We start from the raw sequence: 20,160 nt of genomic DNA, 5'->3' as shown, positions 1-20,160 counted from the left end.
CTTTCTTTCTTTCTTTCTTTCTTTCTTTCTTTCTTTCTTTCTTTCTTCCTTCCTTTCTTTCTTTTTTTGTTATTCAGTTGTTTCAGTCATTTCTAACTGTAACCCCAATTTGGCATTTTTTTGGCAAAGATACTAGAGTGGTTTGCCATTTCCTTCTCTAGCTCATTTTACAGATGAGGAAACTGAGGCAAACAGGGTTAAATGAATTGCCCAGGGTCACACAGTTAATAACTTTCTGAGGTCGGATTTGAACTCAGGTCTTCCTGACTCCAGGCCCAGTGCTCTATGCACTGTGCCACCTAACTGCCCTCAACGATTTCTTGTGTGTTTAATTTCCCTTTTTAGACTATAAGCTACAAAAAAGCAGGGATCTCATCTTTTTGTTATCTATAGGAGAAAGCTAGGTGACACAATGGATAGAATGCCAGGTCTAGAGTCAGGGAAAGCTAGGTTCAAATAGGGCCTCAAAATTTTACTAGCTGAATAACCTTGGGCAAGTCACTTAATCTCTGCCTCAGTTTTCACATCTGTAAAATGGGAATAATAATATCATGTCCCAGAGTTGTTGTGAGGATCAAATGAGATAATAATTATAAAGCTTGGCATATAGTAAATACTATATAGCTATATCTATTATTATTATTATTATTAGCTATTATATTCCTCAGAGGGCCTAACATGTGGTAGATAATAATAATAATTAGCATTTATGTAGTTTTAAGGCTTGCTAGCATTTTACACACACTATCTTATTTTATCTTCATGACAACCATGAGAGGTAGGTGCCATTATTCCCATTTTACAGATGAGGAAACTGAGGTCAGCAGAAATTAAGTTGACTTTCCCAGGTCACCCAGCAAGTAAGTGTCTGAAGCAGAATTTGAATACAGGTCTTCCTGACTCCAGGTCCAGTGCTCAAGATCTCCAATGTGCCTAAAACCACACAATACTGGGACAGAAAGGATCTTAGAGGTTATATGGTCCAAATCTCTTCTTTAATAAGCCATGACTCTGAAAGATTGTAGCAGAGCAGGGCTTTGAACCCACGTCTTCAGATTCCCGGTCTGTGGCACTTCTGCTACCCTACACTCTGGAATAATGTTGCCTCTAGTTGGCATGCTGGATAGAGCACTGGGTTTGGAATCAGTAAAACTCATCTTCATGAGGTCGAATCTCACCTCAGATATTTACTAGCTGTGGGACCCTGGGCAAGTCACTTAACCTTGTTTGCCTCAGTTTCCTCATCTGTAAAATGAGTTGGAAAAGAAAATGGCAAACCTCTTTCTTTGCCAAGGAAATCCCAAAGAGGGTCACAAAGAGTCAGACACGACTGAACAACAACATTTAAACATGGAATCGCCATCCTATATTTTTGAGAATCAAATTTAATGATATTCAGAGTTTTCTTGAAGTTCAAATTTTAGAGAATATGTTAAGTGATCCCTACCAATAATTGGTGGGGGGGAAGGGGAAGAGAACAAAATCACACCAGTCCTTTCCTAGACCTGAAATGAGTAACAATGTACATTGACATTTCATTGTTATTGTTCATTTTTAGTCATGCCCAACTCTCCGCAACCCCATTTGAGGTTTTCTTGGCGAAGGTATAGAAATATCCTTTCTCCTAAAAATTTAAGTTTACTTTGCTTTTCACATCCTGGGATAGGAGAAAAACATGTTTATTATTTAAGAAAGCTCCATGAAAAATAACATGAGGGAGAAAGAATCCCGTTTTGACGGACAGTAACGGAACTCCCTGTCTTATTGTTTCATGTGGTCCCCTTGGAGTTCCCCCCACCCTGGCTTACACTTGTTCATTGTGACTTATCTGGATACGGGTTTCTTTTTACAACACCAGCCTATATAAAGTAGAGACAGTACTGAATCAGTGAGCTGGGGAGAAAACAGGAGTGGAGAAAGCAACATACACGGTGCATCTGGGGTGGGCCGAATGAAGCTGCAGGACATATGACTGGCCACATCTGAACTACGGCTCCTGCCAGATTTTTGGTATGATTTCTACCTTTGGTGTGTTGTATGTCTGTCAGGAATGATGAGGACGTATGGCATTACATTTCAGTCTCTCTTAGGATATCATTTTTTTTTCCACGCAGGTTGGGGTACGCTGTGTGCTTCCCCTTAGCTGAAAATCTTCATGCCAAGCCCACAATGATAATGCCCTGGGCCCTTCCAGGATTGTGACAGTCCTGCTTTCTTGGTCTGGCTGCCCAGCAGTGTCCACACCCCACAGAAGAGATGGCGATAAGGGTATTTGTCCTGCTGGCCATCTTTACTGAGACATTGACAGGCCCGTGTATCCCAAATAAAGCAGGTACAGAGTATTTGGATGAAAATTATCATAAAAATACTAATTCACAATACTATAGCTTTTTAAATTTTACAAAGTGCCTTTCTTATAGTAACTTCTAAGGTAGGTAGTAAATATATTGTTATCCCCATTCTATAGATAAGAAAAATAAGATACAGTAAGATTCAGTGACTGGCCCATAGTCACACCATTACTAAGTGTCAGAAACGAAGTCTTGAAACTCCAAGCCCAATTCTTTCCACTAGATGCTTCCCTTAGGGGAAAGGCCACCCAAACTACCTTTCTGTCACTTTTGTCCCTACCTTAATATAGTCACAATTTATTATCTCCCAAATATAAACAAGGCAGATATTGACATTTTTTAAAAAACAAGAAAATATGCATAAAATAAGACTTTTGTCATGGATTTCAAAGTCCTACAGCTTTTAGATTTGAAAAGGAACTTAGAAATCATCTCATCTAATCCTTTCATTTTTACAAATGGGGAAAATGAGGCCCAAATAGGGTCATTTGCCCAAGGCCAAAGAGTGAATTGATTGCAAAGCCAAGACTAGAATCCAGGTTTCTTGATTCCCATTTAGTGAACTTTCAACTACTATTTAAAAATTAATCTTGTCACATGTTCTCCATTCTCCTCTTTGGGCCTTATTCTTAAGCTTTATTTATTCTTGTTATTTAATTATTATTTGTTAAAGAGCAGTAATATTTTTTTCTCTTTTTCTTCTTTCAAATTGCATCTCCAGTGGATCAAAATACACTTTGGATAGTCACTATTTCTTATCCCAAATCATGCATGTGTTTCTTTCTAGATGTTATTCTTGTATTTTGTTATCCTAAAACCATCATCACAAAAATACCAGAGTGTCCCTATGGATGGGAAGTACACCAGCTGGCTCTTGGAGGGATTTGTTACAACGGAGTCCACGAGGCAGGTTACTACCAGTTCATAATCCCTGACCTGTCACCTAAAAACAAGTCCTATTGTGGAACCCAATCTGAGGTAAGGCCAATCCTGGGTCAGTTGACAACAGAGTATTTTTTGCCAAACAAGATAAGCTTTTGTAGTTATTAAAACATGAAACAAATTGAAAAATGAATCCTCACAAAATACTGGACATTGGGCATAGAATCACAGAGTTAAAAGGGACCTCTGAGATTATTTAGTTCAATCCCTTAATTGAATAGATGAGGAAACTGGGACTCAGACATGAAGTCATTTATCCAAGATCACACAGGTAAAACTGGTGTACCAACTCAAATCTCCCAACTCCAGTGCAATGTTCTTTCCAACATTTCAATCCTGCATTTAGCACGACGCCTGACACGTAGCAGGTACTTAATAAGCATCCATTGACTATTTGTTCACTATGTACTTCATTGCCCTGAATGTCAGCAGATTTGCCCTCTGTTAAGTTTGAGAGAAAAAAAATATTCCTCCACAGACACCTTCCTCTTTTTACAGAGAACTTTTTTGGGTCCTGGACCCCTTTGCCAGTCTAGGGAAGCCTATGGACTTCTCTCTTAGAATAATGTTTTTAAATGCATAAAAGAAAGTACAAAGGAAACCAATTATATTGAAACAAAGTAATCAAAATTTTGTTTTTAAAGTTCACAGACTGCCGGTTAAGAACTTTTGCTTTATTTAGAAGGTCAGAATGTTCTGTGCTGCATTCTGGAATTATCTAGGAACTGTGCTTTTGTTATTACAGCATCTACCCCCACCAAGGCAAATCACAACTTTCTCTGACTTAGGGTCTTAGAAAGTTACCTAGGCTCAAAGATGGTTGTTGACTTGCCCAGAGTCACATAGCTAGCTGGGAAGTGCCAGAGGTAGAAATGGAGAAGACCTTCCCTGACTCCAAGTCTAACACTCTACCCACTAGGGTGCTTTGCCTTCCTGGTGACACAGTCAGGAAAAACATGATAAAACTATTATGTACTATTAGTTCCGGCTCACATTGGTATAGCTCTTTACATTTCACAACATTCTTTCATTGTAGCAACGCCATGGGACATCACTGGCCCTGGGCTCTGAAGGTCAACCAACAAAGCTTACAAAAAGGGAAAGTGAGTTAGTACTGGAGAAGGGGCCTGAGTCGAATGAGTACATGTGAAACATGACCTTGGAATATTTTCAGTTCTTAATTTCTGGGAAAAGAGTCTATCAAAGACTGCTCCAGGAATTTTGGTTCATATTATCCCAAACTTCATTGATAAAAATCAAAATCTTCCCTTTCCAAATCCAGAAAGTAATATCAAACTCTAGAGGCTGATCTGAATTCTTTTCCCCTTTGGTTTTTCACTTGTAAATGCTCTGTCCATTTAAAAATCCGCGTACAAAACTCTCCATTCATTTCCCCAAGCCATTCCTACAGCATCCCCAGTGTCACCAAGGAAACATGACCTTGTTTCTTCCTCTTTCTGACTGCAGTACAAGCCCCCTATCTACCATTTCTTCAGCCACATTGTGTCCAACGACAGCACAGTGATTGTGAAGAGCCAACCGGTGAATTACTCCTTCTCTTGTACGTATCATTCAACCTACTTGGTCAACCAGGCTGCCTTTGATCAGAGGTAAGTCTTCTGGGCAAAGAGGACACACAGCATGCATGTACTCTGGAGCCCCTTCCAATCTTGCATGTTTCAGTCCTTATGCAAAACTCTCTCCCCTTTCCAGAGTGGCCACAGTCCATGTCAAGAACGGGAGCGTCGGCTCCTTTGAAAGCCAGTTGTCTCTGAACTTCTATACCGTGAGTTTTCTTTACTTACCCTTCTCAGTTACATTACAGTCAATATGAGAGATCCCTGGACTTACCTGTATGTATCTGTTCTTTCCTTCTTCCCACCCCAACGCGTTTCACCCACTAGTTAAGGTTAAGACTCCAACATTCATTCAAGCTCTAAACTGCAGTTTAAGTTAAGCAGTTCAATTATTGTGTTCTAGATTCATGGAATGTTGGAGCCCAAAGGGACTTTGGTGATCATCCAGTCTGATTCCTTTATTTTACAAATGAAGAAGGAGCTTTGGATTTGGAATTAGGACAGGGTCTCAAATCTCAACTCTGTCACTTCCTGATTGTATGATCTTGGAAAAGTCACCTAATTCTCTGTACCTCAGTGTATTCATCTGTAAAATGAGGGGTTGAGATGGACTGACCTGTAAGATCCCTTCCAGCTCTAACCCTGTGATTCTAGGACTTGCCTAAAGTCACACAGTTGGTTAATGGCAGAGTTGGGCTTAGAATTTGGATTTCTTGGATCTTGATGCCAAAGTTCTTTCTATTATTCTACACATTAGTACCTTATATTTGAGACCCAGATCATATTTATGGCATCTGTTATTTGAGTCTTAGTGACAAGCTCCTTAGAACAAGGAACTAAGAAACATTCCATTGAGGTAAAGAGAATGTGAGGAAGGAGTGAGTCTCTGTGTGTGTGTGTGTGTGTGTGTGTGTGTACGTGTGTGTACACATATGTGTGTGGTTGTCCATGCTGCATAAATCTGTTACTTGGACTATCAAAAGCCTTTAACTTGTCTCCTCTGTCCTCAGTTAACTGTAGTTATTACTGGTGCCTTCCTAATTTGAGACAAAAAGTAGTCCCATTCAAAAGCCATGTTCAAAACCATTAGCAACAGCTATCTTTCCCCTTCTCCCAGCATCTGTTTTGTATAACCTGCTTTGTGAACAAGCATACCACATGTATACGTATACATACATGCACAGACACACATGAATTTGTGTTTGCACATACAACCACACAAATACTTCTCTAGGGAAAGCCGTCTCCAGGAAGATAGCCATGGAATCTTGGTGGTCAAAGAGACCTTTGAAATCATGTAGTGTAAGCCAGGATTTTGCAATTGAGGAAACTGAGTCTGGGAGAAAAGAGAAGACTTGGCCAGAAGCAGAGGCAGGAAAAGGACCCAGGGCTCTTGCCTCCCAGTCCAGTGCTCTTTCTTCTATGAACACAGTCTTCTGTAGAAAATATATCCATAGTTAACAGCACATCTAATCCTTAGAGAAAGGACCTCGTTAAGCCTTTGTTGGCAAGCAGGCAAAATTGGTCAATACAATGTGGGCTTCCAAAGCTTTGAAATAATGGAGAGACTACATGATGGCAGAGGACAAATGCTCTATCCATATGGAATCTGGAGGGAATCCAAGCATGCAATGTATACATTGTGCAGAGTGGCCACCAACTAGTAGTTAAGCAATAGGTTGTATTAGCTTCCCACTTCTTTCTGGAGGGTGTTTTTTGTTTGTTTGTTTTATGATTATTTTAACCAAACAAAATAAAACAAAAGGCAGAATCATCGCTTATTTGGCAGGGGTTTAAATGAGAAAGATGACCATGTTATTAGGAAGTCTTCTTCCCAGAGAATATTCCCTCCCTTTCAGTCAGGTCTATCTACTGTATCCCATTTAACAGGAGTGCAGGATATAGGAGGCATGTCCTCAGTGCCCTCCTGTCAGGACTTGGGGGGTGGGGGTGGGCATTCAATGTGTTCAGTTTTCTTAAGTTGTTTCAAAAAGGCCTTCCCCAAGCAGAGTGGGGTACCAGGATTATAGCTCAAGTCCGGGCTCTAACTCTTGCTACTTTCCCACTCAGTGCTGCTCTGTTTGGGTGGCTGTTTAGCATTCCCCAGAGCCACGAGGTTTGTGGTTTGTTTCCAGGGCCTGACTCATGCAGTCATCTGCCTTATGGCGGCAAGGCTGGTTTAGTCCACTTTCTTGGAGAGCATTCTTGTGTGTTGCCAAAGCAGCAACCAATCCTTGTATATATTTCCACCCAATTAGCAGGTCAGGGGCCATGACCTACATTGCATAAGGAAATCAACTCAGCAGCAGATTGTTCTGAATTCCATGAGGCACCAAAGACAAGTTCCCAATAGACTCTTTCCCTCCTCTCCCCTCCAAATTTGGAATTGTAGCAAAAAGTTTTCCAGATTCTGAAGCCAAAAAGAAAATTCCTCATAGGCTGTTTATCTACCTCATACTCTTTAGCCACACAGGAAACGGGTAGCAGTACCAGATATAATCCAACCCAGTAAGTATTTATTAAATGCCCATGATGTGTGAGGCAGAGAAGCAGCAGACATAGTGGATAAAAGGCTCACCTCAGAGCCAGGAGGACCTGAGTTCAGGTCCTTCCTCTGATATATCCTGGCAGTGTGATCTTGAACTAGTCACTTAACCTCTCAATGCTCTGGGTAATTCTCTAAAACTACAACTTCCTAAGAAGGTGCCAACACACATTGGTTGTATCCTCATCTGGGATTTCCATATGCCAATGAAATCATAGAACCAGTCTTTATTCCTATGTTCAAGGTACTATATTGGGAATCTGGGGTTACAAGATTTAAAATATATATATATATATCCTGACCTCAAAGTGCTTCTATTCTACTCTGCTCCAGTGGGGATACCCTTTGTTTATTTTTTTATTTTTGAATTTTATTTTGGTTTTTTTAAAATTTTTTCCTACCTAATAGTATTTTATTTTTTCCAATTACATGTAAAAATAGTTTTCAACATTCACTTTTTTTTTTAGGCAGTTGGGGTTAAGTGACTTGCCCAGGGTCACACAGCTAGTAAGTGTCAAGTGTTTGGTCTGAGGCCAGATTTGAACTCAGGTCCTCCTGACTTCAGGGCCCGTGCTCTATTCACTGTGCCACCTAGCTGCCCATCAACATTCACTTTTATAAAATTTTGAGTTCCAAATTTTTTCTCCCTCTCTCCATCTCCTCCCCCTCTCCAAGACAGCAAGCAATCTGACATGTTATGCATGTACAATCATGTTAAAAATATTTGCACATTAGTCATGTGGTGACAGAAGAATCAGAACAAAAGGGGAAAACCACAAGAAAGAAAACACACAAAGTGAAAATAGTATTCTTCGATCTGTATTCAGAATCCATAATTCTTTCTCTAGATGTGGATAGCATTTTCCATCATGAGTCTTTTGTAATTGTCTTGGATTATTGTATTGCTGAGAAGAGCTAAGTCTATCCTAGTTGATCATGGCACAATGTTGCTGTTATTATATACAATGTTCTCCTGGTTCTGCTCACTTCACTCAGCATCAGTTCATGTAATTGTTTTCAAGTTTTTCTGAAATCTGCCTGCTCATCATTTCTTATAGCACAATAGTATTCCATTACATTCATATACCACAGCTTGTTCAGCCATTCCCCAATTGATGGGCATTTCCAATGCATTTGGAAAAGCAGGAAGGATATGGTTAAAGTCACAGAGCCAAATATGAAGCTAATTGATAATCATTCTGGGCTCAGGTTCAACTTCATTCCATCCATCCATTCATTCAACAAACATGCATTGAGCACCTAGCATGTGGAAGGTCCTGTGCCAACTACTGAGAGAGAAACCGATACTAGTAAGTTATTAGAGTTTATGATCTATTAGGGATGATAATACAGATAGGTAGATACCTATAATACAAAGCAGAATGTGAGGGCCTTAAAATGCTAAGAAGAAGTATTGTTAGAGTTCAAAGGGAGAGAACACTTTGCTCTAGGGGCATTGATGAACACTTCATCAAGGAGGTGGCCTTTGTGCTGAACCTTCAAGGATGGGTAAGTTTCAACAAGTAAGTATGTGGGGAGAAGGCATTTGAGGATTTTGTTGTCATCCAGTCGTTTTCAGTTGTGTCTGACTCTTTGTGACTTCTTTTGGCAAGGATACTGTAGTGGTTTGCCATTCCTTCTCTAACTCATTTTACATATGAGGAAACTAAGGCAAATGGAGTTAAATGACTTGCCCAGGGTCACACAGCTAGTAAGTGTCTGAGGTCAGATTTGAACTCACAAAGAGAGGTCTTCCTAATTGCAGGCTCAGCACTCTATCCATTGTGCCATCTAGCTGTCCCATTTGAGGATTAGGGAATAATATAATGATAGATCAGAGGAAAGAAAAGGAGAAAGAGACATGTTCAATTAAGAGTATAAGTAGCACATAAAGGGGAATAATATGACTAGAAAGGTAAATTAGAGCCAGATTTGTGAAGGGCCTTGAATTGGACTTTATTTGGCAAGGCAGTATCACAAACGATTTTTTAACAGAGTAGTGACTTAACTAGATCTACACTTTTGATAAGTTAAACTAGTAATAGATGTATAGTGTATAGGATATAATGAAGGGGGACAGAGACTGATGGAAAGAAGAATATAGTATCACACAGTTAGAAGAGACCTTAAAGGCAAAGTACAACCTCCTCATTTTAGAGAAACTCAGGCCCAAAGGTGATTTGCCCAAGGTCACACAGACAATAAGTTTCTGAGGTAGGATGTGAACCTAGGTCTCCCTGACTACAAGTCCCATGAGCTGTCCACTACCCAGTGGTTAAAGATGGAGCTCCAAAGCCCAGAGGCACAGTTAAAACTAAACAGATGTAGAAGGAATAGTTGGTACTGTGGGAGTGGGTTAAATAGACAAGGGAGAAAACATGGACAAGAAGGTCCAAGGGCTGAAGCATGAGGACCGAGCCTTAGGGAATGCCTGTTAAGGGAATGAGGACAGAAGAAGCAGTGAGAGTGACAGGAGAAGCAATTTGAGAGATAGGGGAGAGAACCTAGAGTAGTGTAATAGAAGCCAAAGGTAAAGAGAGTGAGAAGGACGGGGTGATAAATGATTTCATCTTCCTCAAAGAGATCAAGGAGGTTGGATACTGAGAAAAGTGACTCCTTTTGGTAATTAGGAGGTCATTGGTGACTTAAGAGAACAGTCTCAATAGAATGGTGATGCAAGGTGGTGATTAAGGGAGTCACTGGGTATAAGTTATCTATTCAAGAAGTCTAGCAGTGAAAGGAAAGAGAGATATGGAATCTTGTGTCCTGGAGTTGACAAAGAACTGGTCTTTAATCCCCGTATTTCTAGACCAAGATATCTTCTTTTCCACGTCACCACCAGTTGATAATTAGTGCTAGTTGGATGGACCAAGAGATTAGAATGTTGGAGTATACTGAATAAGCCAACTCACTGTATAAACTTGCCAACATAGCCTGAAGTGTCTCAAAAATAAATATAGATTCATTGGACCTTTGGCTTTCTGAGTGGGTTAACATTAAAGATAGTTTCCAGTTCCACAGCTCCTAGGTTCATCACCATTCTTTGCAAGAGCTCAATGAAACAGTTACAAACTCAAAGGATAGGTGGGAAAGAATCTTAGAAATTATCTTGGGGGCAGAGCCAAGATGGCAGAGTAAAAGAAATTATCTTGGCCTGCATCCTTTTACAAATAAGGAAACAAAGGTCAGAGTGGTTTAATTCAACGAGCATTTATTAAGCTCCTACTAGGTACTGGAGATAAAAAGATGAAAATAGAAAGTCCCTATACTCAAAGAACTTATATTCTGCTGGATGAAAATAAAGTTTACACAGATAAAGAAATGCAAAATTATATGTTTTAAAAATAAACACAAAGTTTATTTTGAGCAAGGAAAGATTAACTCTAACAACTGGGGGATTTAAGGGATATCTTTAGTAGTAGGAGCTGAGCCTGGAATAGACCTGGGGGGTCTAAGAGGTGGAGGTGGAGATAGATAGCACTCCAGGCATGAAAGATACTGTGCAAGGTCAGGGGAACGGAAAGTTATGTGCAGAGACCATCTAATAAGCAAGTTTGACTGTAAGGTAGAGTGTATGAGGGAGAATGATGTGAAGTCTGCCTAGAAAGATTGTTTGGATGTCAGGAAGACAAGGTGAAAGATAACTTGGACTCAGATTGCACAGGATTTTAAATGTCAAATAAAAAAATTTTCCATTTTTATCTTTAAAGCAATAGAGAGCTAGCAAAGGTTTTGAACAGGGAGGTGACATGGTCAGACCTATAGGTTATAAGCACCTTGAAGGCAGGGACTCTCACCTTTTGTCTTTGCATTGCCAGTGCCCCGTATAGTACCTGGCACCCAGTAGGTGTTTAATAAATGTTTGTTGATTGAAGGTTTTATCTCTGCTTTAGGAAGATAAGTTTGGCAATTGGATTGAAGAGGGGACACTGGATACAAGGAGACCAATTGAGAGACTATATTAGTAGTCTAGGCTAGAAGCTATTGAACTATGTGAATGAAGAAAAGGGACACATGTAAAAGATGTTGTGGAGGTAAAATTGATTGAGTATTGGCAACTTGCAGGAAATGAGGAGGGGTCAAGGAAAATGAAGAGTCAAGAATGAATCCTGAGATTCAAACCTAGGTTTTCTGGTTTTTTAAAATAGGGAATGTAAAAAAAAATAGGCAATTAAAGATAATGATTGGGAGGGTGGGGAGGTATACACTAAGTCTGAGGTGTCTATAAGACATCCAGGTAGAGATGGCCAGCAGAAAGTTGGTAATATAGAATTAACATTCAAGAGAAAGCTGATAGTTACATATGTAGATTTGGGGTTTATCTTTATAGAGATGACAATTAACTTCAACAGAACAAATCCCCTTAATAAAAGGATTTGTTCTGTAAAACTTGGACTCAGTCAAAGGACCTCACTAGAGGCCTCAAGGCCAGGCTGCAGGTTCCCCACCCCTGGTCTAAACTTTCTCTTACTCCTCTAGCCATCTGTACCACACCCTCCTGTGACCCTAGCAAATGACCTCACATCATCCTTTACCGAAGAAATTGATGACATACCTCTCTTCACTTTTCTTCTTACTTCTAATCCTCAGATTTCCTTAACATTGCATCATCTATTTTTCCTCTTTGGCTCCAGTTTCTGATGAAGAGATGGTCCTTTTTCTTGTCAAGGGCAGCCCTTCTACTTGTACCAAACACATCCTCTAAAGTCTCTTCCTTGAGCTTGATCCTTCAATCATTCCTACTATCTGTCTAATTTTCAGTCTCCATTACTAGTTTCTTCTCCTGTGGTCTACATGTGTCTGGATTCGTGGTTATTGTCTTTCTGTTGTTTCAATCATGACTGACTCTTCATGATCCCATTTAGCATATTTTGGAGCAAAGATAATGGAGTGGTTTGCCATTTCCTTCTCCAGTTCATTTTACAGATGAGGAAACTAAGGCAAACAGGGTTAAGTGACTTGCCCAGGGTCACATAGCTAGTAAGTGTCTGACACCAGATTTGAACTCAAGAAGACAAGTCTTCCTGACTCCCAGCACTCCATCCACTGCACCACCTAGTTGCCCATGTCTAGATTTACCTCATGCTTAAAACAAAACAAAAACCAAAAATTTCACTTGGTCTTACTAGCTTCTCAAACTATAATCCTATATCTTTCTTCCTTTTCAAAGACAAACTGAGGGGGGGAAATGCTGTCTAACTCTCTGCCTCTACTTTCTCACCTCTTACTCATTTTTTAAGCCTTTGTATTCCAGTCTATGATTCTGTAACTTGACTGAAACTACAGTCTATGGGGATCATGAATGATCTCTTTATTGCTAAAGCCAATGGCCTATAATCGATCCTCATCCTTTCGACCTTTCTACAGAGTTTGATACTGTCAACCATACCTTTCGTCCCTCTCTCTGCCCAGGTTTTTCATGACATTGTTTTCTCCTAATTGTCCTCCTGAATTCTCCTTCTACCCACCTGACTGGTTCCTCTTAGCCTCCTTTATGTGGACATGCCACCAGGATTTTTTCCTGGGCTATTTTTTTTCTTTTCTTTCTGTAATCTCTCTTTTGGTAATCTCATCAACACCCCTGGCTTGGACCATTCTGCAGGAAGTGCAAGAAATAGTCAGAAAAGAGTGGAAGTATTGGCCTGTAGAAGTGATGGCTCAATTGAGATTAAATATTTGTAGTGGACCTAGTCAGCATAACTAGGTGACTTTTTCTAGTGCATTACTGGAGTAAAAGGTCAAGGAGGCACATGGTGAGAGTAAGCCAGAGCTGAGGTATAGAATGGGATGGGCTTCAAAAGAGAAGGGGCAAAGGATTCAAATACAGAGAACAGTATGAAGTTGAACTGATTAACTATAGAGTCAAGATTTTAAAGGGAACAAAGTGAAACCAGCTTAAGTAATGGCCTTTGAAAGAAGAAAAGGATGTAATAATTGGAGGTTATGGTCAAGACAGAGAGTAGGTTTAGCAGAGGTAAGGCACTGCAATTAGAGAATAGAAAGCTGTGGTCAGACAGAGCAATTCCAAAGTTATTGATTATGCAGAACACTTACTGCCAATGGTGAGATCAAAGGGATGACCATTCCTGTGTATTTCTGAGATGCCGAAATGGGAAGCAAGGGTGTTTGAGAGGATCCTGGCTTGAAAATTGAAGCCCATTAGTAGAAGGGCTGACATTAGAATAGAGAGGATGAGGACTATGTATCCAGTCACTAATCTCCTTGAGAAGGGAGGGCTTGTAGATAAATGACTCTAGACTCTGAATAGGGTGATGTATAGATGAAGTGAACCTCAAAGAAGAATAAGTGATGGTAGCAAGGGAAGGGTCTAGAACAGGAGTGAGGAACCTATGGTTGTCCATCCCTGGTCTAGAAATAGCAATGAGGAGCAAGAAGCATACCTACTCTTTGTCCTGGTCTAGTTGGGTTGGGGCATGAGGGACCATAAATCTAGTCCTGGAGATGGTGGCCAAGGATGTGTGACTCAAAGGGGAGCCAGGTTTCTGTGATTGAAATGTGTAAATAAAAGGTGCATGAGAGGAAGACATCTAATATGAAGGACAGTTTGTTAATAAAAGAACAAGTTTCCATAGGGCACAGTTAAAGGAGAAAACAGATTGGGCTGGGTTAAGTGATTTGCCAGGGGCCACATAGGTAGTTTCCTCATTTTCTACTAATAATTCGTTTATACTATGAGTCGAACTCTCATCTACAAAATAAAGGGATTGGACTAGATGGCCTCTAAAATCCTTCCCTGGTCTAGATCCTTCAAACCAAATCATATTCTCCATATAAATAGTTGTGGGTGGCTTGCCTCTCCCTATAATCCAGCTCACCCATTGAAAGCAATGTGGTCTTTATCACCCACTGACTTCTCTGTAACTGGAAGAATGGTCCCTCTGTGTCCTCTATCACCTCTGCCCCACCCTGGAACTAACCCCTGCACAGTTTCTCTCACTGAGCCCCAACTGGGCAGTCCAAAGGATCATAATATTCAATACATATTTCTTTCCAAAGAATGCCAAGTTCTCCACTAAAAAAGAAGCCCCTTTCGTGTTGGAAACCTCAGAAATTGGGTCGGATTTGTTCGCAGGCGTGGAAGCCAAAGGGTTAAGTATTAGGTAAGGAAACCTGCCCCACTGAAATTTGAATTGAAAAAGAAAGCTGCCTGCAGCCAGGTCTGAGCAAAAGAACATCTGGTTCAATGGTCCTTTGTTTTCCTTTCAGGTTTAAGGTTGTGCTGAACAGCTGCTGGGCCACACCTTCAGCAGACTTCATGTATCCCATGCAGTGGCAGCTAATTGGTAAAGGGTATGTACAGTTTCTGATGGGTCAAGGTTATAGGATGGGGTCTGGATCCTTTTTCAGGCTGTTGGCTTTCATGGTTTGAGAAGTGTTGGGAAGAAGAACTCCTTTCAGGTGCCTTGATTACACCATTCAAGGAAACAGCTAAAGTGGTACTCCCAGTTTGAAGTAAGTATCTAATCACATTTCACCTGAATCAGTTATCCATTTAGAAATGGAGAATTATAGCTTTGAAGCTGCAAGAAATGACCACTGATTCCAATCCCCTCATTTTATAGATGAGGAAACTGAACTCTAGGGAGACTTATCCAAGGTCATACAGGTAGTAATAATCAGATGTGAGATATGAACTCAGGTGTCTGAATCCAGAATCAGTGACCTTTTCATGTACTTGTGAGTATGTATTATATAAAGGGAACTGTCAGACAGAGGCCCATAGAGCTGAGACAAAATAAAAATACTAGCCTCCAGTATTAAATTGGAGTCAGTTGAGTAGTATTAAATTGGAGTCAGTTGAGTATTGACGTCAATTATATATCAGGGTGAAGGAAGTCCTGGGGAGGCAAGATATTTTGGATAACAAGTGGGGTAGAGCAGCCATGGAAATCTGATTTACAGGCAGAGTGGGAGGCATTGGATCATATGTGGACAATCCAGGAAGATTTTCTTCCTTCTGGGGGCAGCAGGATTTCAAGAGCAGTTTTGATAGCTATTTTATCCATATTGATGATGTACTCTTTATGAAATAGAGAAAATTATACCAACCAAATGACTTGAAGGATCCTCAAATGAATTCTTGGCTGGAATAGACTGGGGATAACTTTAAAACCTCTGATTCTTTCTCTTATGATTGCAATGTCACAAAGGTTTACACAGTGAATTATAATGCTTGATGTTTTATTGCTTAATGCACATTTGTTATCCTTCCTCAAATCATCCTTATTGTTCCCATATTACACAAGTACAACATTGTATACTTTTGGAAGGTTCCATCTTTGATACAAATCTCTACCATGCCTAGGACATTTAGCAGTACTTTGTGAATGTTCTGGAAATACTGGTGCTGGGAATTCATCACAAAGTTAGAAAGCAAGGCCCCAGAATTTCTCAAACATTATTTCTTCCACTCTGATCAGGAAGAAAGATTAATTTTCTAGACTCCTGGAGAGAGCAGAATAGTCAAAACATCAGAGATTTCTCTTTATACACAAATTTGCCAAATATGATTTATTTTGCAGTATTCAGGTGATAATCACATATGGCCCTAGGGCAGGAACATTTTGCACTGAACCACTATTATAAGTCATTGGGGGTTGGGGAGAGATGGATTGCAACATTGCCTGGACCTATTCATCTCCCAGGGTCCCAATGCCAGTCAACTGACTCCAATTTAATACTGGAGGCTAGTATTTTTATTTTGTCTCAGCTCTATGGGCCTCTGTCTGACAGTTCCCTTTATATAATACATACTCACAAGTACATGAAAAGGTCACTGATTCTGGATTCAGACACCTGAGTTCATATCTCACATCTGATTATTACTACCTGTATGACCTTGGATAAGTCTCCCTAGAGTTCAGTTTCCTCATCTATAAAATGAGGGGATTGGAATCAGTGGTCATTTCTTGCAGCTTCAAAGCTATAATTCTCCATTTCTAAATGGATAACTGATTCAGGTGAAATGTGATTAGATACTTACTTCAAACTTTGGTTCAAAGTGCCAAGAGGAACTAGGGCTGAATGATCTAAACATGATAATCATGCCTACCCATCCATCATTGCACTATTCGTCCTACTTCTTCCCTGCCCCCAACTCTGTTTTTTTCCACCAGCTAAAGTCATTACATGGCATGAGGAAACTCATTTTAGTGAGCTATTTTAAGGACCTACTTAGTTTCAACTAAAGATCTCAGGTTTACTGACCAACACGGAGTTGAATTTCACAACTCAGAAAGTGTCCATGACTCCATCGCTGGTCTGAGGCCGACACAAATAGAGGAACCAATAGAAGAATCTTGAATTAGAGTTAAGACACACCCCTCCCCTCAACCTCTTGCCAAGGGTTGGCTCTCAGCACTGAAATTTTCAAGTTTCTATTTCTTATTTCTGCCAATTGGACCTGGACCTGATGAACCAAAGGTTCTTGGATCATTCTCCTTAGGATCATAGGATCATAAATTTAGAGATAAAAGGGACCTCAGAGGTCATCTAAGGTTGTCCAACGTCACTTAGATAATGGCAGAGCTGGGATTCAAACCCGTGACCACTGACTCTGAATTTAAGGCTCTGTACACTGTCTCATGCTTATAACCTGACATAGAATGTCAGAACTGGAAGAGAACTTAGAAATGATCTAGTTTAAGCCCCTTATTTTAGAAATGAGGAAAATGAGGTCCAGAGGAGGGAAACAACTCTCCTAAGGTCACTTGGGAAGTCAGTGACAGAATTATAAGAAAATATTCATAGAATATCACAGTATCTTTGCTTACATTTGTGAACCTGTTTGAGCCAGATATAGTGAGTGGGAAAGAGGCACTCTGGAGGTGCATTAGCCTTTTTTTTGTCCTCATAGTGCTTTCAGAAGCAAAATGTCTAATGCAATTGTCCATGGACCACTTGAAGGACAAAAGACCCAATAGATTTCCTCTTCTTCTTGCTTGTCTACACACACACACACACACACACACACACACACACACACACACACACAAACACATACATATACCACATGGAATCTCTGCTCAAAGAAATAACCATTCTTGTGGTTCCCAGAGTTGCTAATCCTTCCCCTCTCAGATTGCCTTCCATCTAAATTTTATGTGACTTTTGGGGAGGCAGCGTGGCATATTGGAGAGAGAGCAAATGTGTAGATGGGAAGCCTGGGGTTCAAGTTATTCCCCTGATTCATTAGGTAATACCCTTAACTTCTTAATGCCCCCCAGGCCACTCTGTAAGACTGTTTCAGAACAATTGCTAAACTGCTTTGGTAGAGGAAGTTTCCTTCTCAGGAATTCCTTACACCATTGAGGTGAAAGGTTATAATCACCTCCCCCACCATATATAATATATGCATGTATATAAATGTGTATGTGCATGTGTGTATGTATAAGAGGAGACAAAGGGAGAGAGAGAGAAATTGAGAGAAAGAGAAAGGGAGAGAAAGGGAGAAAGAGAGAGGGAGAGGAAAAGGGAAGGAGAGACTGAGAGGAGAGGAGAGATTGGTTTTAACTGAATCTATGAAACACTGTACATGCTATGTGATGCTAATTGACATGTGGGTTAGTTTTGTGGATCTGGTTTTTCTTTTCTTCTTTTTCTTCCTTTGATATGCTGTCCAAGGAGGGAAAGAAACATGTTGGGAAATAAAGGTCATGTAAAAACAAAAAATATCAACTTTTTTAAAGGGTAGGAGACTAAGGAATGGAGCTCAGTCTCCTAGTCTTGCTACCTAAAGACAAGAATTATTGGTGTAGTTGGGAAAAAAAAAAAACTCTGTAGATTTGAAATTTCATTGGGAAACTGATCTCAACCAAAACCCTTGGCATGTTGGTATGACTAGTTGACTAGACAAGGGGATTTATGGAAAGCACTTTAAAAGGACAGGTGCTGTGTGAACTTGCTCTTAATCCAGCACAACCCTAGTAATCCTGCGTGGACCATAACACCATGGACTCAAAGGAGTGACCTCTATTCTACTTAATCATATCTGCATCACCTTAGGAGACCAAGCCAGGGATCAGTTAGAGAGTGGTTCTTTGGTTTCTGCTTCTCATTGTGTGTTTTCAGATGCCCCACTGATGAAACTGTTCTGGTGCATGAAAATGGCAAGGATCATAGAGCAACTTTTCAGTTCAATGCTTTCCGCTTCCAAAATGTGCCCAAACTCTCCAAGGTATGGCTACACTGTGAGACGTTCATTTGTGACAGTGAAAAGTTCTCCTGCCCAGTGGTAAGTCAGTCTTCTATTGGTCTCCAGAGAGTAATTCTTCTTGCTAGCATTACAGGGTCAGATGCCAACTTGGGGGGAGTCCAATACTTGAAGGTCTTTATTTTTAACCAAGGAGGATTTAAAATGGAATGGTGTTGTAGGTCAATGGAAATTCTTCCAGAAAGAAAGAGCACTGGGTTAGAGTTCAGGGACCTGGGCCTGCCACTAGTGACCTCAAATTAACCTCAAACCTGAGCCTTACTTTCCTCATTTGTGATAATGATGATGGTGGTGGTGGTGGTGGTAATGACAATGATCTGAGGGTTGGAAAGAACCTCAAAGACTAGTTAGTCCAATTTGTACTTGAATAGGAATTTCCTCTACTGCATAACTAAAAAATCATCATCTACCCTCTGTCTGAAGACCTCTGATGAAGGGGAAGACTACCTTCTGAAACAGTCCTTTGTTCTTTGTAATGGCTCTGATTTTTCATAAGGTTTTCCATATGCCGTATGCCTTTCTGCAATTTTCTACTCTATAGCTATGCGGAACTATTGATTATCTCCAATTTATCATACACATATATATACATATATTTATACATATACACACATATACATATATATATATATATATATGTTTGTAAATAGTTGTTTTCATCGGTCATCTCCATTAGACTGAGTTCCTTTAGAGCAGGTACTGCTTTTTGCCTTTCTTTGTAACAGTGCTTGGTACATGGTAGGAACTTAATATCACATTACCTATCATGTAGCCTTTAGTGTTCTCATCTCCAGGCTAAACACACCTATTTCCTTGAATCAATCCTCATATGGCATGAGCTTGAGGCCCTTTACCATTATGGTTGCAGATCTCTGGATTCTCTTCAACCTACCAATGCCCTTCCTAAACTGTGCTCCTTTTACTTTCCTCCACACATTCTGTGATCTAGCTATCCCAGATTACTTGCTGTTCCTTGAACAAAACACTGTATCTTCTGCCTCTATGCCTTTGTACTGGCTGACCTTATGCCTAGAATGTTCCAGCCACTCACCTCCATTTCCTAGTTTCCCTGGCTTTGTTCAGGACTTGGTTCAAGTCCCACCTTCTAAAGAAAACCTTCCCCGGTTCCCAGAGTTGCTAATCCTTCCCCTCTCAGATTGCCTTCCATCTATTATGTATATATTTTATAAGTTCCTAATTATTTACATGTTATCTCCCCCATTAGAATGTGAGCTCCTTAAGGGCAGGGACTGTTTTGCCCTTCTCTTACTTAGCACAGTGCCTGGCACATAGTAAGTCCTTAATAAATATTTGTTAACTGGCTATGTCATAGTATAGTATAGTTTAGTTTAGTATAGTAGAGCATAATATAGTATAGTATAGTATAGTATGGTATAATATGGTATGGTGTGGTATGGTATGGTATGATATGGTGTGGTATGGTATGGTGTGGTGTGGTGTGGTGTGGTGTGGTGTGGTGTGGTGTGGTGTGGTGTGGTATGGTGTGGTGTG

The 20,160-nt window shown here is 40.2% G+C and overlaps 1 protein-coding gene across 3 annotated transcripts in view; it reads left to right on the top strand.

The window, feature by feature from the left end:
* The first annotated feature begins 1,911 nt into the window (after window positions 1–1,911).
* TECTB (tectorin beta) overlaps window positions 1,912–20,160 on the top strand; it is a 27,190-nt gene continuing 8,941 nt past the window's right edge. The window contains exons 1-8 of one of the 3 annotated variants that reach the window (XM_027851763.1): window positions 1,912–2,010; window positions 2,115–2,332; window positions 3,139–3,329; window positions 4,761–4,903; window positions 5,007–5,079; window positions 14,433–14,536; window positions 14,643–14,726; window positions 18,507–18,612. In XM_027851763.1, the coding sequence (XP_027707564.1) occupies window positions 2,257–2,332; window positions 3,139–3,329; window positions 4,761–4,903; window positions 5,007–5,079; window positions 14,433–14,536; window positions 14,643–14,726; window positions 18,507–18,612 (777 nt within the window). In that variant the 5' untranslated portion in view covers window positions 1,912–2,010; window positions 2,115–2,256. Of the gene's footprint in view, window positions 2,011–2,114; window positions 2,333–3,138; window positions 3,330–4,760; window positions 4,904–4,976; window positions 5,080–14,432; window positions 14,537–14,642; window positions 14,727–18,506; window positions 18,670–20,160 lie in introns of all 3 variants that reach the window. The other 2 variants (XM_027851761.1, XM_027851760.1) reach the window with 2 other exon arrangements.

This window comes from Vombatus ursinus, unplaced genomic scaffold (assembly GCF_900497805.2).
Source record: "Vombatus ursinus unplaced genomic scaffold, bare-nosed wombat genome assembly UNPS02009205.1, whole genome shotgun sequence".
Taxonomy (NCBI): Eukaryota; Metazoa; Chordata; class Mammalia; order Diprotodontia; family Vombatidae; genus Vombatus; species Vombatus ursinus.
The sequence above is the reverse complement of the archived record's forward strand: the minus strand, read 5'-3'. Positions and strand labels throughout refer to the sequence as shown.